Source organism: Vicia villosa, linkage group LG3 (genome assembly GCF_029867415.1).
Source record: "Vicia villosa cultivar HV-30 ecotype Madison, WI linkage group LG3, Vvil1.0, whole genome shotgun sequence".
NCBI lineage: Eukaryota > Viridiplantae > Streptophyta > Magnoliopsida > Fabales > Fabaceae > Vicia > Vicia villosa.
Window position 1 is genome coordinate 18,036,519 of NC_081182.1, and position 18,074 is coordinate 18,054,592.

Below are 18,074 nucleotides of genomic sequence, written 5' to 3' on the forward strand. Positions count from 1 at the left end.
TGAGAGGAGGGAGTTTGTATATGCAGTTTCACAAATATGAAGAGATTGGCAATCAATCAATTGTCAGCATTAGTAGTAGTGATACTAGTTGTGATAGGATCATCAAGATGGTGCTTAGCGGATAAAGCGCAATGCGGAACACAAGCTGGTGGTGCATTGTGTCCTAATCAGTTATGTTGCAGTGCATGGGGTTTTTGTGGATCAACCCCAATCTACTGCGGCGATGGTTGCCAGAGTCAATGTCCCGGAACCAGCCCTTCTCCACCTCCTCTACCTCCATCTCCTCCTCCACCTTCTCCTTCTCCTCCACCACCTCCTCCTCGTCCTCCTCTTCCAGAAGAGTATCTCATCTCTAGAAAAGATTTCAACGAGATGCTCAAGAATCGAGACGATAATAGATGTGAAGGAAGAGGATTTTACACATATGAAGCTTTTATTGAAGCTGCCATCTCTTTCCCCAAGTTCGGCAATGAAGGATATAGGGAAGATAGTAAAAAAAGAGAGATTGCTGCTTTCTTTGGTCAAACTTCATTTGAAACAATTGCTGATGTTGATCTAGACGACGAGACATACCCAGTCGAATGGGGATATTGTTTTGTGAGGCAAAAGAATCCCAGCAAGAACTATTGTGAATCAAGCTCTGAATTCCCATGTGCTTCTGGAAAGGACTACTACGGTAGAGGTCCTTTCCAGATACGTGGGAATGAAATATACGGAAAGTGTGGAAAAGAAATCGGTGTTGATTTGCTGAATAATCCAGATCTTGTAGCCAGTGAGGCTGTTATATCATTCAAGACCGCTATATGGTTTTGGATGACACCTCCTCTGCCATTGTATGGCCAATATTTACCATCTAGCCACGATGTTATGGCCATTATATGGACCCCTTCTAGTCTTGATCTTTCGCTAGGGAGGTTTCCAGGATATGGGATGACGACGTTTGTGGTGACTCATGCCCAACAAAGTTATGACGAATGCGGACTTGGGTACATCACTGTACCTGAGTATTGTCGGATTCTATTTTTTGGAAGATATTGTGACATACTTGGAGTTGATTATGGAGTTAGTCATGGAGATGAAGTTTCATGTATGACTTCCAAAACACAATCCCTCATTGGCTCCACCTAGCTTATCATGTTTTCAAGTACATCTCTTTCTTTACACATTTATTAATAATGTGGATCGTTTTCCTTAGTGTTATTTGGGTGTAGTACGTTTGTATTATCACATTTGTCTTAATTACTATCATCAATAAAAGTTACTCTCTTCATTTTCCTTCTATTTCTATCCTTTGTTGTCTTTGTTTTTTCTACTTATTTATTTAATATCTCTTCTCATCTAGTCTATTTTCCTTTTTAGGATAAATAATTAAAAATATTATGAACAATAAAACATAAAATAAAACAAGAAGAGAAATCCCAAAGAACAACAAAATGCACTAACAAGTCCAACAAACACAAAAATCAAAACAATAAATAAATTCTCCACCAACTAGGAACCTTATCATGAAGGGAAAGAAAGGTCACTAGGAAGAGCATCAAGAATAATCCAGAAAAAAATTAGACCTTCAGTCAGTCAACAGTAGAAAAGTACCAGAGTTACTTGTGAACCTTTCAAAGATACAATTATCGTTTAAATATAATTTATTGTTTTTGGTATCTTACTTGATAAACAAGTAAGAACTTGTTAGTGTAAAGTTATATTTCAATAAAATTTGTTTGGTTTAGTTACACCAAGAATTCTTTAAGTTATTTTATTGTAATAGATTGGTCCTTTAAATTTTTTTCGTAACAACATGGTCCTTTAAGTTACCAAACATGTGCGCCATTAACCTTTTTTTTAAAATTTTGTTTAAAAAATGAATATGCGGCATTAACGCGAGGGAGGTGTAAGTAACTCTGATGACATGGAATTTTATATTAAATTAGTAATAATAAACCTTTTGCAGAAATACCAACATCCCAAACTGAGAAGTGGTGAGTAAGGACGCATAAAATCCTAAACAAGGACAACCGCATAAGGAAGGAAAGGAACTTAGGAACGAAGGAGGATCGGTATGCAAGTATGAACAAATAAGGGAGAAGAAGGATTCACATATATATATTTAGGATTCAAACGATTGAATAACGAAGAATAACAAACCAGCGAAGGACTCGAACAATTGAGGTATGTTTTGTTTTCCCTAATTTTATGGTTCTCATTTTAGGAATTGAAGGCAAGTGTTCAGATTGTATGTGATGGAAGTTTCAAATTGGAAGTGTGATGTTGATAGATGGAGTTATTTTGAAATTTTAGTTGTTGTTAAAGAAATGGGGTATTCGGGGGTACTTGAGATGTGGTACGATTTTGCTGGTACATTAAAGTCGCTAGAAAATAATGGTGCAATAGAAATTTTAAATTAGCCCAAGACTAATGGAAGGTATATTTATACATAGTCCACCCTATTTCCCAACCTGATGTAATAGAAGTAGTTGAAATCCAACCAAATGAAATCCAACCAACTGAACAACAAATTGAGTCCCTTCTTGAGATACTTGAACAAAATGCCAAAACTGTCCAAGATGCCTAAATATTAACAAAAACCCAAACTGACCATAATGAACAAAGTGATGACAATGCATTAGGGTGCCAATTTGACGACTCAAATGATGAGGTATTAAATGATGGAATTGACGGGGTGTTTGTAGGAGTATGAGGGTTTGTTGTTGGCTAAAGTGATTAACCTAGGGATGAATTAGAAGTGGATGAAACACATAAAGACAAAAAAAAGGAAGGATGGTAGACTAAAGAAAAAGAAGGCAAAATGAAGTTCCAAGAAGAAAAAAGGAAGACCCAAAAAAGAAAGGATGGATGAAGGAATTTATGTAGATAAAGAACCATCAAGTGAGGAAGATACACTTGATTTTGGATTTGTGGAAAGGAATAAAGGTAAAATGATAGATACAGTTTGTCAGTTTTAGATTATAATTTTGAAGATATAGAAACTGGTGAGGATATGAATGATGATTATTCTGATAAGGGTACAAAGGTAAAATACCCATCATTTATAATGCCTAAGAAGTCTTTTGACTATAAATTAGAATTGGATATTATGTTCTCAATAAGAGAGGAGTTCAAAGAAGCAATTACAAATTATGTTGTTTATAATGGTAGATATTTACGCTTTGTAAAGAATGATAAGAGAAAGGTTAGAATGTATTGAAAGGAAGGGTATAGATGAGCTTCATTATGTTCCAAATTGCTAAGTGAGGACACATGGCAACTGATAAAATTAAATGACAATCACACATGCAATATGTAGTTTCATTTTAGGATGTTTAACACTAAGTGACTTGGGAAGAGGTTTTACTCAACGGTTAGAGTTAATCCAATTGTAAAACTTACTGCAATATGTGAGAAAGTGCACGAGGAATACAATACTGGCATGAGTAGGATGAAAACTTATAGGGCACGGAAGGCATCACTTAATTTTATTGAAGGGTCATTCAAGCATCAATATCTTAGATTGTATGACAACACACATGAGTTACTGAGATCAAATCCAAACAACACAATTAAGTTAAAAGTCCAACCAACTAAACAACAACCTGGGGAAAATGAACAACAACATGAAGACTATGTTACTAGACCATTATTGTTAAGTTTTCAGCAACTTTATATGTGCCTTGATAGTTGTAAGAGAAGTTTTTAAGTAAGTAGACCAATTATTGGACTTGATGAATGTTTTCTCAAGGGTCGTTATGGAGGGCAGATTCTTGCAGTAGTAGGTAGAGAACCTAATGATCAAATGATGACCATTGCATTGGTTGTGGTTGAAATTGAGACTAAAGACTCACGGGCTAGGTTCCTTGATATTCTAGTTCAAGATTTAAGGTCCCGGAGTTTCAAACAATTCACTTTCATATCATATTAGCAAAAGGTATTTTTCTCTTTATCATTTTTTGAGCCACTAGCATGAACTTTATATTTAACTTTATTTCTATGTCCAGGGGCTATTACCTGCAATGAAAAAGGTGTTACTTATAGTTGACCATAGATTATGTGTAAGACACTTGTACAACAACTTCAGAAAGAGGTTTGCTGGAAAGTTGTTAAAGGACGTTGAAGTAAGTGAGGTGGCCTACAAATACTTGTTGAAGATTCTCCTAGATTTTGAAGAAAGTCTATGTTCAAGTATAATACTAAATGTGATGTGTTGGTGAATAATATGTTAGAAACATTTAATAGTGTAATATTTGGACCATGACAAAAGCCAATTGTAACAATGTTAGAGGAGATAAGAGGGTACCTCATGGATAGATGAGAAACTAATAGAATCAAGACCGGAGATTATAGTTGTTCTGTACTTCCAAGAATTGAAAAGTGCTTGAAAGACAACAAGAAACCTCAATGTTCTTTATGGCTAGGTAATTCAATACCCGTTCCATTTAATTAACTCATAATTCTACTTTATTTCATTTATTATTATCAACTAAACCATTGCATTTTATTATTAGAAACTAACTCATTGCATTTTATTTGCTATCAAGGTTATCTGGTGAGATGATTTATGAAGTAAGGCACATAAATGTGACTAGAGATAAATACACAATTAATCTCAACCAGATGCAGTGCTCTTGTAGGAGTTGAATACTTATTTGAATTCTATGCTACCATACAATTACATGCATTCAAAGTAGAGTTGAAGACTCATCATATTACAGTCCTCCCTTCTATATGAAGGAGACTTACCAAGCTTACTATAGACCATTCATCTATCAAATCAATGGTGAAAACTTATGGGAAAAGACCATGTACCCCGACATATTGCCACCTCCTTCAAGAAGAGCACCAGAGAGGCCAAAAAGAAGAAGAAATAAAGATGTTGATGAAAAGAGAAAGGTTACAGTAATTGTAAGTAGGAAAACGCTGCCAAATAAATACTCAGTTTGTGGTAAATTTGACCACAACAGATGCTCATGTATGCCTAACTGCACCAAGACAACCTCACACACAATTTGAACAGGCCAAACACAACCAACACCGTCAACACAATCCCAAACACAACCAACCCAATCAACACGACCACAAATACAACCAACCCAAGAGTACATTCAAGGCAATCACAAACAAACCAAAACCAAATTGTACAAGCCCAAACACAATAAATCCCAAGAGTCAAAACATGGAAATCATGAAGAAGAACTCAAAACTAAATTGCTCAAGCCCAAACATAACCAGCCACAAGAGTCTAGACAAGGAAAACACCAAGAATAACCTAAAACAAAATTGCACAAGCCCAAACACAATCAACCCCAAGAGTCCAAACAAGGCTATCACCAAGAAGAACCAACTACAATAGTTCAATGACCAAGAAGAACTACACCTAAGCTACCCATAAGGATAAAATACTATTAGGATGTTGTTTGGTGTATTTTGCTGTATTAAGATTATGTATTTTGTATGGTGTTTATGTATTTAGGATGCTATGTTGCTAAATTAGGATTATGTATATTGAATGGTGTTTATGTATTTTGCTGAATTAGGATTATGTATTTTGGATGAATACTTAATACATTTTGACGCTATTTTATATATTTTGGGTGTTTGATTTAATGAAAGATGTTATGGCCTTATCATTGTTTTGGTTAATTTATGGCTTTTTATGTTTAATCGATGAATCTTATGATATTCTAGGCAATTTTCTGATAAATTGTTTTTACAGTTAACGTGTTTTAGTTACATCAGTATTCCACTTGTCATTTTAAAGTCTACCATATTGTAACACACATGTACTTTATGTTTTCTTTGGTGTAACAAACATATCCTTTATGTTTTCTTTAGTGTGATAAATATGTCCTCAAAGCAACATAAAATTGGACAAAATTTCACATTAACAAAGTCATTACCGCATAACAAAAACCTCATCATTATAAGGTGTAGGTGTCCATTTTAATGTTCAAATAACATTTTGATAATATTATTATAAAATTATACTGCTATAATTGATATTAGGTTTTTTCTTTACCCACCTCCCTATGGGGGTCACCTCCAGCGAAAACCCCACTTTACCCCTGCTTTGGAAATGCATTTCTGAAATATTTTTTTTTTCTAAATTTTTCCAGATTTCGGAAATGCACTTCCGAAAAAAATCCCAAAAATTGGGATTTTGATTAATTGGGAGATGCATCTCCGAAAAAACAAAAAAATTTAAAAATCCCAAAAATTAAAAATTTTAGGATATTAATTAATTCACATATCATAAATTTGATATAATTTATGAGTAATGAATAATAATAATTATATATTTTGATATAATTTATGAGTTATGAATAATAATTATTATATATTTCTATTCTGATTCATATTTTAAAATTTAAAATAATTTTAATTAAAAAAATTAAAATAATTTCACATACAAAATGAGTTATAATTTTTTATTTATATATTTATATATTTATATATTTATAATAATTATTATATATTTATATATTTACAAAAAAAATTTAAAAAATGAGTGTTTTAATTTATATATTTATATATTTATATAATAATTATAATAATTATTATATATTTATAAAAATTATTATATATTTATATATTTATATAATAATTATTATATATTAATTATAAATATATTTATATATTTATATAATAATTATAAAAACTAAAAAAATGAGTGTTTTAATTTATAATAATTATTATATATTTATATATTTATATAATAATTATTATATATTTATATATTATATATTTATATATTTCACTTACAAAATTAATAATTATTATTATATATTTATATATTTCTATTCTGATTCATAATTAAAAATGAGTTATAATTTTTTATTTAGTTTAAAAAAATTAAAAGAAAGATTTTGTCGAATAAATTTTTATATTTAATTATATATAATTCAAAATTTACTTATGAAATTACAATGTTTTTGATTTATATAAGTTAGTAAAATAATTTTTAACTTTAAAATTGTTTAGGAAATTTTGATTCACCTTGATTTTATTGATTCAACTTCATTTTATTGATTCACCTTGATTTTATACTTATTAATTGTATTGATTCACCTTGATTTTAATTTTTTAATAATTATTGAATTGTTTCGTCTTCTCTTCTTCTCCCATCCTCTCTCTCTTCCTTCTGTTTTCTCTTCTTCTCCTTTAACTTAATTCTATTGTTTTAATTTGTTGGAAATTTTGTATTACCAGTGTGCACGTCATGGATTCATAGGAGGAAATCTCACGCTCCATATCGAACAACACATCGAGGTATTATCCAATTTTCATTCGAATTAGTTATTGATATCAATTTCTAAATATTTAACCAACAAATTCTAGGATGATCTTGCAAATTTCCACTCAAATACCTAAATCTGTCATACACATACTTTATGGTTTGTATATTTGTTGTAAATCAATTATAAGTTGCCCAAGCAGTAGCACTTTTAGGTTTTAGTTTTCCTGAATAGTTTATTTTATCTTCATGAAATTAGTTTGTTTTTCTGAATGTTTCTGATTAATTGAAGTTTATTGCAGGATACCTATAATAGCTTGAAACATACAAGAAATACAGGTATTGTTCTTTTGGAACAGATTATTCATATTATTAGTGCCTCCGTTTAAATTAGCATGAGTGTAGATAACACTAATAATGAACTTGTGCATTGATAGGACCAAAACATAACTCACTGAGAATTGGATACTTCAACTTCATAAGTGATTTATCGTGTCTTCTATTTTTCCTATTACTTTAGAGCATGATTCAAATACTATTCCCTATTCGAGAACCTCTGATTGTGTAGTCTTATGCATAATTTTTCAACAATTTCTGTCAGCTGGTTTTATTGTTTTAATGAAACACTAATTTCTTTGTTTCTGAATGCAGTGAGAATATGCTTTCCATGGCTGATATTGTTACTCCAAATGTTAAAGAGGCGGTAGCTTTACTTGGTGATGGACCAATGAAGTCAGTTTCTGACTTGCGTACTACTGCATAATTGTTACATGACTTGGGCGCTAGGTTTGTTGCTACTCTGGAAACATAAATGGAGTCCCTTAAAGGTAAGTAACAATTAAGAAAATTGTCATGGTTTTATAATAAACTGAATATTTGGCTCTGTTTAACTTTTGTTATAAATGCACAAATTAGCAAAACACTTTTCATATTTTTTTTGTATTTCACGTGCATACAATGTTCTTCTGTTTCTGTTGTAGCTGGGAATCTTTGAAGGATATATTGGTTGGTGATTGGACAAATGGCATAGTGTGTAGTATTGAAATGCATGTTATCAAAGGTTTTGAGAGATACAATTCTCAGGTTTTGTATTTCAACAAAAAGATTATTATGATAAGACCCAACAGATGGATGTGCCAATGTTGTGGTAAATGGTGATGTTGTTACCCAGGGTTCCCAATTTTCTTTAAATGATGTTGAGGTTGTGGTTGCTCAGATGGATCTTGATATGGTATGCTCTATTTCCATATTTAAATGTATGCAATGAAATTTCAAGAACATTTTTCGGTTATACAATTAATTTATGATTCGTTCTTCAACTCATTTGACTACTGGCAGGTAACAAGCTTTAGAGGATCTCTAAGCAGCTTCTAGGAGCAAGCAAGTTGTTAAGTCAAGGTTCCTTCTATAGTTGTACCATACAGTCTATGTCTTCTTTTGATCTCAAAATACGCCTTTCGGTCCCACTTAAGGTTAGGTAAAAAATAATTAGCTTTAAAGATTCTATATTTATACCTTAATGTTTCTGCTAAAATTAATCAAACAGCCAAGTTTCTAAATTGAACATGTTTATATATTGCAGCTCAGCAAATATAAATCCTATTGGCAGCTTATGTAAGTAGGACATTCGAGCATTCCTGCAATGGGCAGCCATCCATCTTGGTCACTCATCTTTGGCAGATATAGAACAGCTCCAGCCACTACTGAACTTGAGCCTATATGTTCTGACTACATTCAGATAGTGTTATGTTATGTTACATTTTTCACTATTGAAGTATCTTCATTTTCTTATATCCGAGAACTAATTGTGTTTATATAAGTTGGGTTTTGAGATATTTATTTTCATTTTTCTTAAGTTTTGCTGAGTTGGTTTTGATACAGGTTGTATCATTGTCTAAATCGTAAGGCCGAGTAATACCATGAGCTTCTACTTGAGAAGATTGATAAGAACTTTTGTAAGAGGTTAGAACCGTGTTCAAGCATAACAGTGATTGGCCTCTATGTTTGATATGCACTACCTATCTTCTTTAGAGTGATATTGGCGCAAAAGCAATTTATTGCAGGGCCTTTCAACTTGGGTCGTTACAGAGTCTTCGTTGGTTGGATTGTTGTTATTTGGGTGTGGCAACAATCTCTATACTATTCTCATTATCTGTTTCATATCCAATAACCATTGAGACACTAAGCCTTACACCTGTTGTTGTTGGATGTTTGCTAATTATTGTACTTATTGGTTAATCAGTGGTAGGCATTGGCTTAAAGGCCCTATAACTAAAATACAAAATTGAACTTGAGTGTACAATTTAATCCATTGAATTATAACCATTGTTGGGAACTTACTTCCTCCATTTTTTAGAAGTCACTTTGGCATGCATGTTTTGCTTGGCTCTCAAGGTATATGGGAGATTAATGAGTCATGTTAAACATCATTAACTAATTCTGTTTATTAGCTTAGTTATAATTTATTGTTAGTTTAAATACGTGGTTAGTTATTTGTTTTAACTACCTTTATTTTTATGGATTTGTTATGATATTACCTATATAAATATAAGATCAAACTGGTGTAGTTTTAAAGTTGATTAATATTTTATTTTCATCTTCATTTTTATTCTATTCTTTCTTTTTGCATTATTAGCTTACATTAGTTTTATAATATTTTTTCAATGTAGTAATTAATAAATATATTTTTAATCATGTAAAAAGTATTGAATGAGTGATAATTTGTATTTAAAAATATTATATCATAGATTATAATAAAGTCAAAGAAGTTCTTTGGCAAGTTTGTCATTTGTCCCAATTTTAGAGTCTAAGCTATTTTAAAAATGTAAAATTTTATTAAATTATGATAATTAATTTTTTGTTTTGTTTTAAACATTGTGATATAAACTACATTATTTTAAATAAAATAATAAATATTTCAGAATTAACACAAATATATTGAAAAATCACTATAATTGAAAAAAATTAATAGAAAAAAATTAAATTATAAATAAATAAATATTAAATAAATCTTTTTTTTTTGCAATACACTTTATTTTTTATTTTTAAAATTTTGGAAGCTTGGAAGGATACACAAAATATCCAATGCGGTAATAACAATTGATTATCAAAATATAATAATAATTGACTACTAATGGCGTGCATTTAATAAAATTTTATAATAGAAGGAAAATAAATAAATATTAAACAATGAAGCATTAACTTAATGGTCATATAATAAAATTTTATCGATATCATTTTATTGAAAATGAACAAATCAATAATGATAATTTTTTTTTTTTTGATAATTAAATATAATAAACTAATATTGATAATTAAATTTAATCAATATTCGCTTTATTGAAAATGTTCAAATCAATAATGATATTAATAACAATTAACTACTAATAAAATAACACACCAATAATAATAAGAATAATGGTAATTGAATGTTAATTATTTTGTTATGTATATATTTTTATACGGAACAAATAATTGTGTTTTAAGTATGATAGTGTTTATAGTATTAAGATTTTTTTTTTTTTTTACTTTTTTTTTGAAAGCAAGAGATATATTGAAAGGAGAACAAAGGGTTCCCAACCCAATTACAAAACACACCATTCAAAGGTTACAAAAACAATATTACAACCAATTACACTTACGACATAAAATACAAAGGATCTTTGTAAAAATCGTAAAAACAACAATTGGAATATGTAATATTGTCATATGAAGACCACCTCCAAACCAAGAACTTGATACTCCAAACCATATTATTTATGTTCCACACTTCCTCCCTAAAACAAAAAGCATTCCTAGTTAACCAAACAATCCAAGCTGTGGCTAACCAAAGCACCCCCAATTTGCCGCTATTAAGCTTTTTACCACGACTCAAGGAATGCCAATCCACAAAAAAAGAGGTGTAATCTTCCTCCCTCCAACCCGCAAAACCCACCCACGAAGCAATTTCATTCCAAACCAAATTAATCACAATGCATTTAGAAAATAGATGATCCACCTCTTCCACATGAGCTTCACAAAAAATACAATTTAAATTATTATTTGTGAAAGCTAAACCTCTATGCGCCAATGAATCTTTGGTAGGTAACCTATTCAAAAAGAGCCTCCAACCAAACGCTTTAATCTTATACGGAACTTCCGTTTTCCACAATAAATTAAAGGCCTCCTCACCCTTAGTCGGAGGTCCATAAGGGATACGCCTAGAAGCATACAAACCATAACAAGAAGCAACCGTGTATCCTTTTTCCAAATCCAAAGACCAAACCACACAATCTTTGGAAGTATTTAAACTACCAAAAGAGTCCAATAAATTCTTCAACACCGAAAGAGAATCTAAAAAGACCGCGTCCCTACCCACCATCGAAATACCAAGATCCCCCCAATTCCAACTACCATTATTCCACCCACCCATAACCGCTACCGAAACTTTTTTCAAAGAAGAAGTCAAAAAAAGATCCGGAAAAGTCTCCTTTAAAGAGCAATTATTCAACCAACAAGATTCCCAAAAGGGGGTATTATAACCATTTCCAACAATGAAATTACAAGTCGAAACTATGGGATCAATATCTAAAGGATTAGAGGAAATACAACTAACCTTTAAAATATCTCTCCACCAAAAAGAAGAGGAAGCGAGTTTGAAAGCATCTCCATCGCACATAATTTGCAAGCACAAATCACCATACCGAGCCTTTAGCACATCTAACCATAATGACTTATGGCCTTGCACTATCCTCCACCTCCATTTGTTCAAAAGAGCCAAATTGAATTCGGCAATATTTTTTATCGCTAATCCGCCTTTCACGATGGGAAGAGTCACGCCTTTCCGACCCACCCAATGAATAATCCGTTTCTCTCCCCCACCTCCCCGTAAAAAATTGCTTTGAATCGCCGTTATCGCCTTTACCACACTAGCCCCACAATACCATGTAAATATCTTAATTGGATATTCTTTCGGCTTTTCATTTTTTATGGGGTTCTAATTTTTTATTGTAATGTTTGTTGGGTCAATTTTTTTTATTCATATTAAAAAAATATATATGTGGGTCAAAAGATTCAAGGAATCAGACTCTCATTCCCGTTTTTGTAGAATTGTTATTTATGGACAAAACTTAGATACAATTTTATAGGTGTGATTCTTACTATTTTTCAATGAAAATATGACAAGTATATTTAAATGATATTTAAATAATAACAAAATAATAATCAACCCTTTTAAAACCCTGAGCGCCATGTTCCTCTTTTGGATTTTAGTTAACCAATTTTTAACCCGTGCCTCGCACGGGTATAGACACTAGTAAAATAAAATAATGCTTACACGCGCGATGATGGTTGTGCGATGGCATGTGTGATAAAATCATGCGCGCGATGGTTGTGCAATGGCCAGTGTGATTTTATGACACGCGTGATGGCCTGCGTGATTATTCCAATAACGTTTGTGCTTTTGCTTGTTTTCTCTCAATTTTTATCAAGTTCCTATTTCTTCATATTTAGTGGGTGCTTGCAAATTTTTTTGGCCTTTATGCTTCACAATTTCTCATCTTTGATTTATTTTGCTCTGATTTCTTGACGAAATATATACAATGATAGGGTGTCATCAATAACTCATGTACTTTTTTGTTTTGCTTGAAAAATATATTCTTTGAAGGATTCAATAGTGATTTGACAGTCTAGGACCATGTTTTATTTTGGATGAAGTGTTCTTGATGTTCTTCTTTGCTATCTCTCTTTATCTTTATGAAGGTTCAATGAGGTCTAAGATATAGCTTTATTCCTCTTTAATGGGGGAATTTATTTTTTGTTTTAAGTTTTTTTTTTTTGTGTTTGTCAAGCAGGCTTGTTGCAATGTTTCGTAGCTCTCTAAGATTTCTCTTTTTGTTTTATTTTGTGTTTGTTCTGCTTTTATCTGAAATTTTTAATGTCTGCATTTTCTATAGTGAGAACTTATTGATTCTTTAATCCTTAAGTTCTATTACTTATTTTTTTTTTTAATCATTAGAGTGCGCTGATGTAATAATATTTGTTGCTTAAATTTAAAAGATGAAACTTCGTGAAACAATCTCAAAAGTGAAAAATTTAATATTATTTATTATTATTTTTTAACCAATTCAATTGAAAAATAACTATTAAATTATATTACAAATAAAATAATATAAATTAACGAGGTTAAATATATATTACTTATTTACTATTATCATTGAGTAAAAGTACTTAAAATTACTTAAAGATTAAGTAAATGTAACGTCGCAATTTGAATCCACAAATATGACAAAAACCAATAAAAACAATTCTACTATTAAAGTTGCTCTTATTGTTTGTACTTTGAGGGGCCTTTAGCAGTCATCTTTGATTTCTTATGCCATTTACACACAAAAATTAATTATGTCAAAATAGTTCCTTATCTTTTATCAAAATTGTCACTACTCCAATTATCTTTATGATAATATTTTTTTATCTTATACATTTTATTTAAATTATTTTCAACCTCATTTAATCAATTCAATAACAACAATTATAACAATTATTTTTTAATAAATAATATTAATCTCACTTATAAAATCAATTCAATCAATAATTTGATTACAAAAATGGGAACAATTTAAATACACACCCTCTCGTTTATTTATCATTTTCAAAATTCAACAAGCATTTATTATTGTTTTGTTCTTCATAACTATTTATAGTCAAAAGTAAAATAAACTAGATGAGAAGAGATAATAAATGAATATTGCAAGAAAAACAAAAATAATAATGGATAGAAATAAAATAAAACTAAAGAGAACGCCTTTTATTGATGATGGTAATTAAGACAAGAGGTATGTTGCAGGAAGCAACATACAAATAGTAGTAGTAATTTTATTGATAGATGATAGGCTAGGCATAGCCAATGAGGAAATGTGTTCTCTTCTTATATTAGAGCATCTAACAAATTCTCCTTATTCATCTCCAAGTATGTCACATCAGAAGAAGAAGAACGAGGAGGAGGAGGAGGACGAATAAATGGAGGTGGTAGTTGAGCAGGAGCAATGGGAGGGCTGCTTCCGGTACATTGGCTCTGGCAACCATCACCGCAGTAGATTGGGGTTGATCCACAAAACCCCCATGCACTGCAACATAATTGATCACGACACACTGCACCACCCGCCTGTCTTCCACATTGCTCTTGTGGTGGAGGAGGACATGGAGGGGGTGGTGGAGGTGAAGGAGGTGGTGGCGGTGGAGGAGAAGGAGGCGGTGGAGGAGGAGATGGAGGTGGAGGAGAAGGTGGTGGAGGGCTTAGTCCGGTACATTGACTCTGGCAACCAACGCCGCAGTAGACATCAGTTGATCCACAAAAACCCCATTGACTGCAACATAACCGATCACGGCACAATGCACCACCGGCTTGTCTTCCGCATTGCGGCGGATCTAGATCTGCCAAGCACCATCTTGATGATCCTATCACAACTAGTATCACTACTACTACTACTGAGAATTCATTGACTGCAAATCTCTTCATCTTTGAGAGAATGTTTGTTTGTGAAAGTGCACATACCAACTCTTCCTCCTCTATCTATTTATAGATAAGTTCTTATAAAAGATATTATAAACTAAAAAAGAAAGAAAAAAAAATCAATTTATTACAAACGTATTATTCATTTTAAAAAGATAATGCATGTTTGGTGTATATACTTCGTACAGATGTATACCAACTACACCTTATAAAGAGATAAAAGAAAAGTGTTAGGATCAATATGAAAAATTATTGAAATGGTAGAAAAAAAATATAAAATAAGTTGTTGAATATTAAAGAACATGAGGTGAGTTTTGGTGTCCGTTGAAAAAATAAATGTTAAAAATATTTTAAATTTGTATTTGGCTTTTTTTTATATATATTTTTATGTAACACTGTTGTAAAATTTAGTTAAATATTTGTATTTTGTAAGGGATGGTTGTGGATAGATCATGTCTGTTGTAATAAATTTTACCCCCAAAATAATTATTACATTTAGAGAAAAAAAAAAAAGTCCTAAAATACTTGCCACTTTAGATTATCAATACAATTTTAGATTTAATCATCCAATTGTATCTTTTAATAAATACTTTTATTTATTATTTTTTCACTTAATATTAATGTTAATTTGAGGATACCATAGTTAATTAAAATAATTTTATAAAATTATTATTCTCTTTTTCATTTATTATTATTTTTTAATCTATGTGAAATATTGTGATAAATAATATGAGATGGAGAAAATAGATAATATTATTCTGATTGTTATATTAGAATGTTATTTTTATTTCTTTCATTTTTTTTTTTGAAGTTTAACGTTATATCTGTATTGTGATTATGTTATAGTCACATATTTTATTGTGCAATTTGTGTAAGAGAAAATGGATGAAGGAATAACTTATGACATGTGAAATATTCAACTCGATGACATGTAAATACAATCATAATTGCACATGATATTGTTATTAATTACATGAGTGTTATTAACATTGATTCAAGGTGTATTGCAAGATTATGGGAGTAACTGTATTACTTCTAGATGGAAGTTGCACCATAGATATAATCAATCTTAAAAACATTATATTTACCATAAAAAGCTAAACATTAATTAATAAAGCAGGTTGAGGTCACGTGAAAAAAGATTTTTATAATCCAGGCAGGGCCAGCATCCATGAAGAGAAGATGATATCCCTATAATTATAAACTCTAACAAGTTATTTTTCTTTCTTTTTCTTATTTAATAACTTTAAAGGAAAATTACACTCCCCGTAAGTCTATTACTTCGAGGTATATTAAAATGTCACTTACACCTCGTGCAAACTGTATGCTTCAGTGTACATCACAAACGCTATGCATATAGAGAGAGAAGGTTAGACTTCTCTCTAAAAAGAGAGAAAAATAGGAGTGTCCTCAACTTAAACAAAAAACCTAAATCACAGCTGATTTGAACTCAACCATTGATCCATGGCAAGGAAGGGTGAGTCGGAATGGATAGAAGTTTCAAGAAGGAGGAAGTCTGGGGTAAACAGTTATCCTCGGTGGGATATGGCCAATGGAGGTCGAGGTGGAGGGAGGGGGATGGCGCCAACTACGACATTCTTTATCACAGAGTTTCCTGAAAAATATGGAGCAAAGGATTTATATAACATATTCAAAAAATTTGGGGATATTGATGAAGTCATATTACCATCCAGAAGAGATAAACGGGGCAAACGGTTTGGTTTTGCAAGGTTCTTTAATGTATCTGATGAGAGGGTGTTGGCGGTTAAGCTTGACAACATCATTATCGAGTCCAGAAAGTTACACGCAAATCTTCCGAGGTTCAACAGAGAGAGGGTGGGAGGTGTAGAGAGGGGTGCGATCCATCAGAATCAAGGGAGGATTGGGAGGACGATGGGGGGAAGAGGTGAGGTGAAAACAAGCATTCAAAATGGGCGTAGGAATATGGGAGAACTCAATAATCCAGGACCTCATGGTGGTGTCCTTAGGAAGTCTTACGTTCAAACTGTTAAAGTGGACCAAGGCAGACAGCTTGTGGTGGACGGTCAATTACATAGCAAGAAGATTCCATTTGCTCATTTGGAGTACAATGTGAAGGAAGAAGATCTGATTCGTTTCCAAAAAGCATACGTGGGAGTAATGGAGACTCCGGGAGAAACGTCTAATATGCAAGAAAGATTTAACAAGGAAGGATACTTTGGAGTTAGGGTTACTCCATTGGGGGCAAACTTTTGTTTACTGGAGGAAGGCGAAGAAGGTATTCTGAAGGATATCATTGCAGAAGCTCCAGTTTGGATCCATAAATGGTTCGATGAAATCAGACCTTGGCGACCCAACGAGGTTGATAATGAAAGAGTAACATGGTTGAGAGTCTATGGCTTGCCTTGCCATGCATGGCAGGATAAAGTTTTTGACTTCATTACAACGTCTGTTGGGGTCTTCATATGTGCAGACGATGATACGATAAAGCAAAGGAGCTTCGATGTAGCCAGGATTTTAATCAGAACTAAATATTGTTTGGTCTTGAACGAGACCTACAATATCTCCATTAATGATAACGTCTTTAGGATTAAGGTGGTAGAAGATAACCATGGTCCATTGCGAATTTCGTTGAATCATGGAGGGAAGTGTAGTGATTTGCCTGGTGAGTGTTCAGACGATGACATTGATAGCTGGAGCAATAAAGATTCATAAGAAAATATGCTATCTTTTGTCCAAGAGTCTGAAGATGAAACCTTTGGTACGGCGGCAGGGAGACGTGCCTTGAGAGAAACAACATTAAATGCATGTACGATGGGTCAAACTGGACGTGAGAACGAATTGATGTTTCAAAAAGCCATGGAAAGGGAGAAGCTACTGGCAGAAGAAAAAAGGTGGGTAACGCGCTTTAAGGAAAACAACGTCAAAAAGTCAAATACAATATCTGATGTGCAATTAGGGGTTTGGGAAAAGGTGGCATTCGTAGTGTGGGCCTGGGGTGCAAAAAGGCGTGTTCAGAAGGGGATCTTGCGGATTGGGCCAAGATCCAGAGGCCCAACGTTATGGCTCAATTTGTGGGGACAAAAAGGGCCCAAAGTGTGGATGGTGATTTCAGGGCTGAAAAGGCCCAGAGTCTAAACAAGGAATTGGGTAAAGGCAAGAGTACGGTTATCTCCAATTACCGGACACATGAGGCTAATTTTGAGATCTCAAAATCATATTTTTCAATTCTGGCTCGTCCAAGAACCTTACATATTGGGGAGTCGTCTAGAGGACAGGGTATGCAAGGCAGTTCATCACATTCATCAGATGGTTCTACTCTTTGCAGCAAATCTATGAATGACCAAATCTCATCTGGGGGTGTTGAGATACGGAAGGAGGGAG

The 18,074-nt window shown here is 32.4% G+C and overlaps 4 protein-coding genes and 1 long non-coding RNA gene across 7 annotated transcripts; 3 read left to right on the top strand and 2 right to left on the bottom strand.

The window, feature by feature from the left end:
* On the top strand, positions 1-1,279 carry LOC131655035 (endochitinase A2-like). Its single transcript, XM_058924945.1, has one exon. The coding sequence runs from the start codon at positions 37-39 to the stop codon at positions 1,126-1,128; it is 1,092 nt and encodes a 363-aa protein (XP_058780928.1). The 5' UTR covers positions 1-36; the 3' UTR covers positions 1,129-1,279.
* A 5,821-nt stretch (positions 1,280-7,100) lies between these two features.
* On the top strand, positions 7,101-9,548 carry LOC131655036 (uncharacterized). Of its 3 annotated transcripts, XR_009299632.1 has the most exons (7): positions 7,101-7,257; positions 7,525-7,561; positions 7,874-8,049; positions 8,203-8,453; positions 8,561-8,699; positions 8,805-8,965; positions 9,104-9,548. It is a non-coding gene; the product is annotated as an uncharacterized LOC131655036 (long non-coding RNA). The 3 variants fall into 3 exon arrangements; XR_009299630.1 differs by having other exon boundaries at positions 8,805-9,548; XR_009299631.1 differs by having other exon boundaries at positions 8,561-8,694; positions 8,805-9,548.
* Positions 9,549-10,859: 1,311 nt separating this feature from the next.
* On the bottom strand, positions 10,860-11,879 carry LOC131657653 (uncharacterized). Its single transcript, XM_058927024.1, has one exon. It carries the CDS (start codon positions 11,877-11,879, stop codon positions 10,860-10,862), a length of 1,020 nt encoding a protein of 339 aa, XP_058783007.1.
* A 2,097-nt stretch (positions 11,880-13,976) lies between these two features.
* LOC131655037 (mulatexin-like) lies at positions 13,977-14,744 on the bottom strand. The gene has a single exon (XM_058924946.1). It carries the CDS (start codon positions 14,715-14,717, stop codon positions 14,127-14,129), a length of 591 nt encoding a protein of 196 aa, XP_058780929.1. The 5' UTR covers positions 14,718-14,744; the 3' UTR covers positions 13,977-14,126.
* A 1,431-nt stretch (positions 14,745-16,175) lies between these two features.
* Positions 16,176-17,405, top strand: LOC131657654 (uncharacterized). Its single transcript, XM_058927025.1, has one exon. The coding sequence runs from the start codon at positions 16,176-16,178 to the stop codon at positions 17,403-17,405; it is 1,230 nt and encodes a 409-aa protein (XP_058783008.1).
* The last annotated feature ends 669 nt before the right edge of the window (positions 17,406-18,074 follow it).

Coding starts and splice junctions, on each gene's coding strand:
- LOC131655037 (XM_058924946.1), bottom strand. CDS start 14,717: ATGAAGAGATTTGCAGTCAATGAATTCTCAGTAGTAGTAGTAGTGATA.
- LOC131655035 (XM_058924945.1), top strand. CDS start 37: ATGAAGAGATTGGCAATCAATCAATTGTCAGCATTAGTAGTAGTGATA.
- LOC131657653 (XM_058927024.1), bottom strand. CDS start 11,879: ATGTGCGATGGAGATGCTTTCAAACTCGCTTCCTCTTCTTTTTGGTGG.
- LOC131657654 (XM_058927025.1), top strand. CDS start 16,176: ATGGCAAGGAAGGGTGAGTCGGAATGGATAGAAGTTTCAAGAAGGAGG.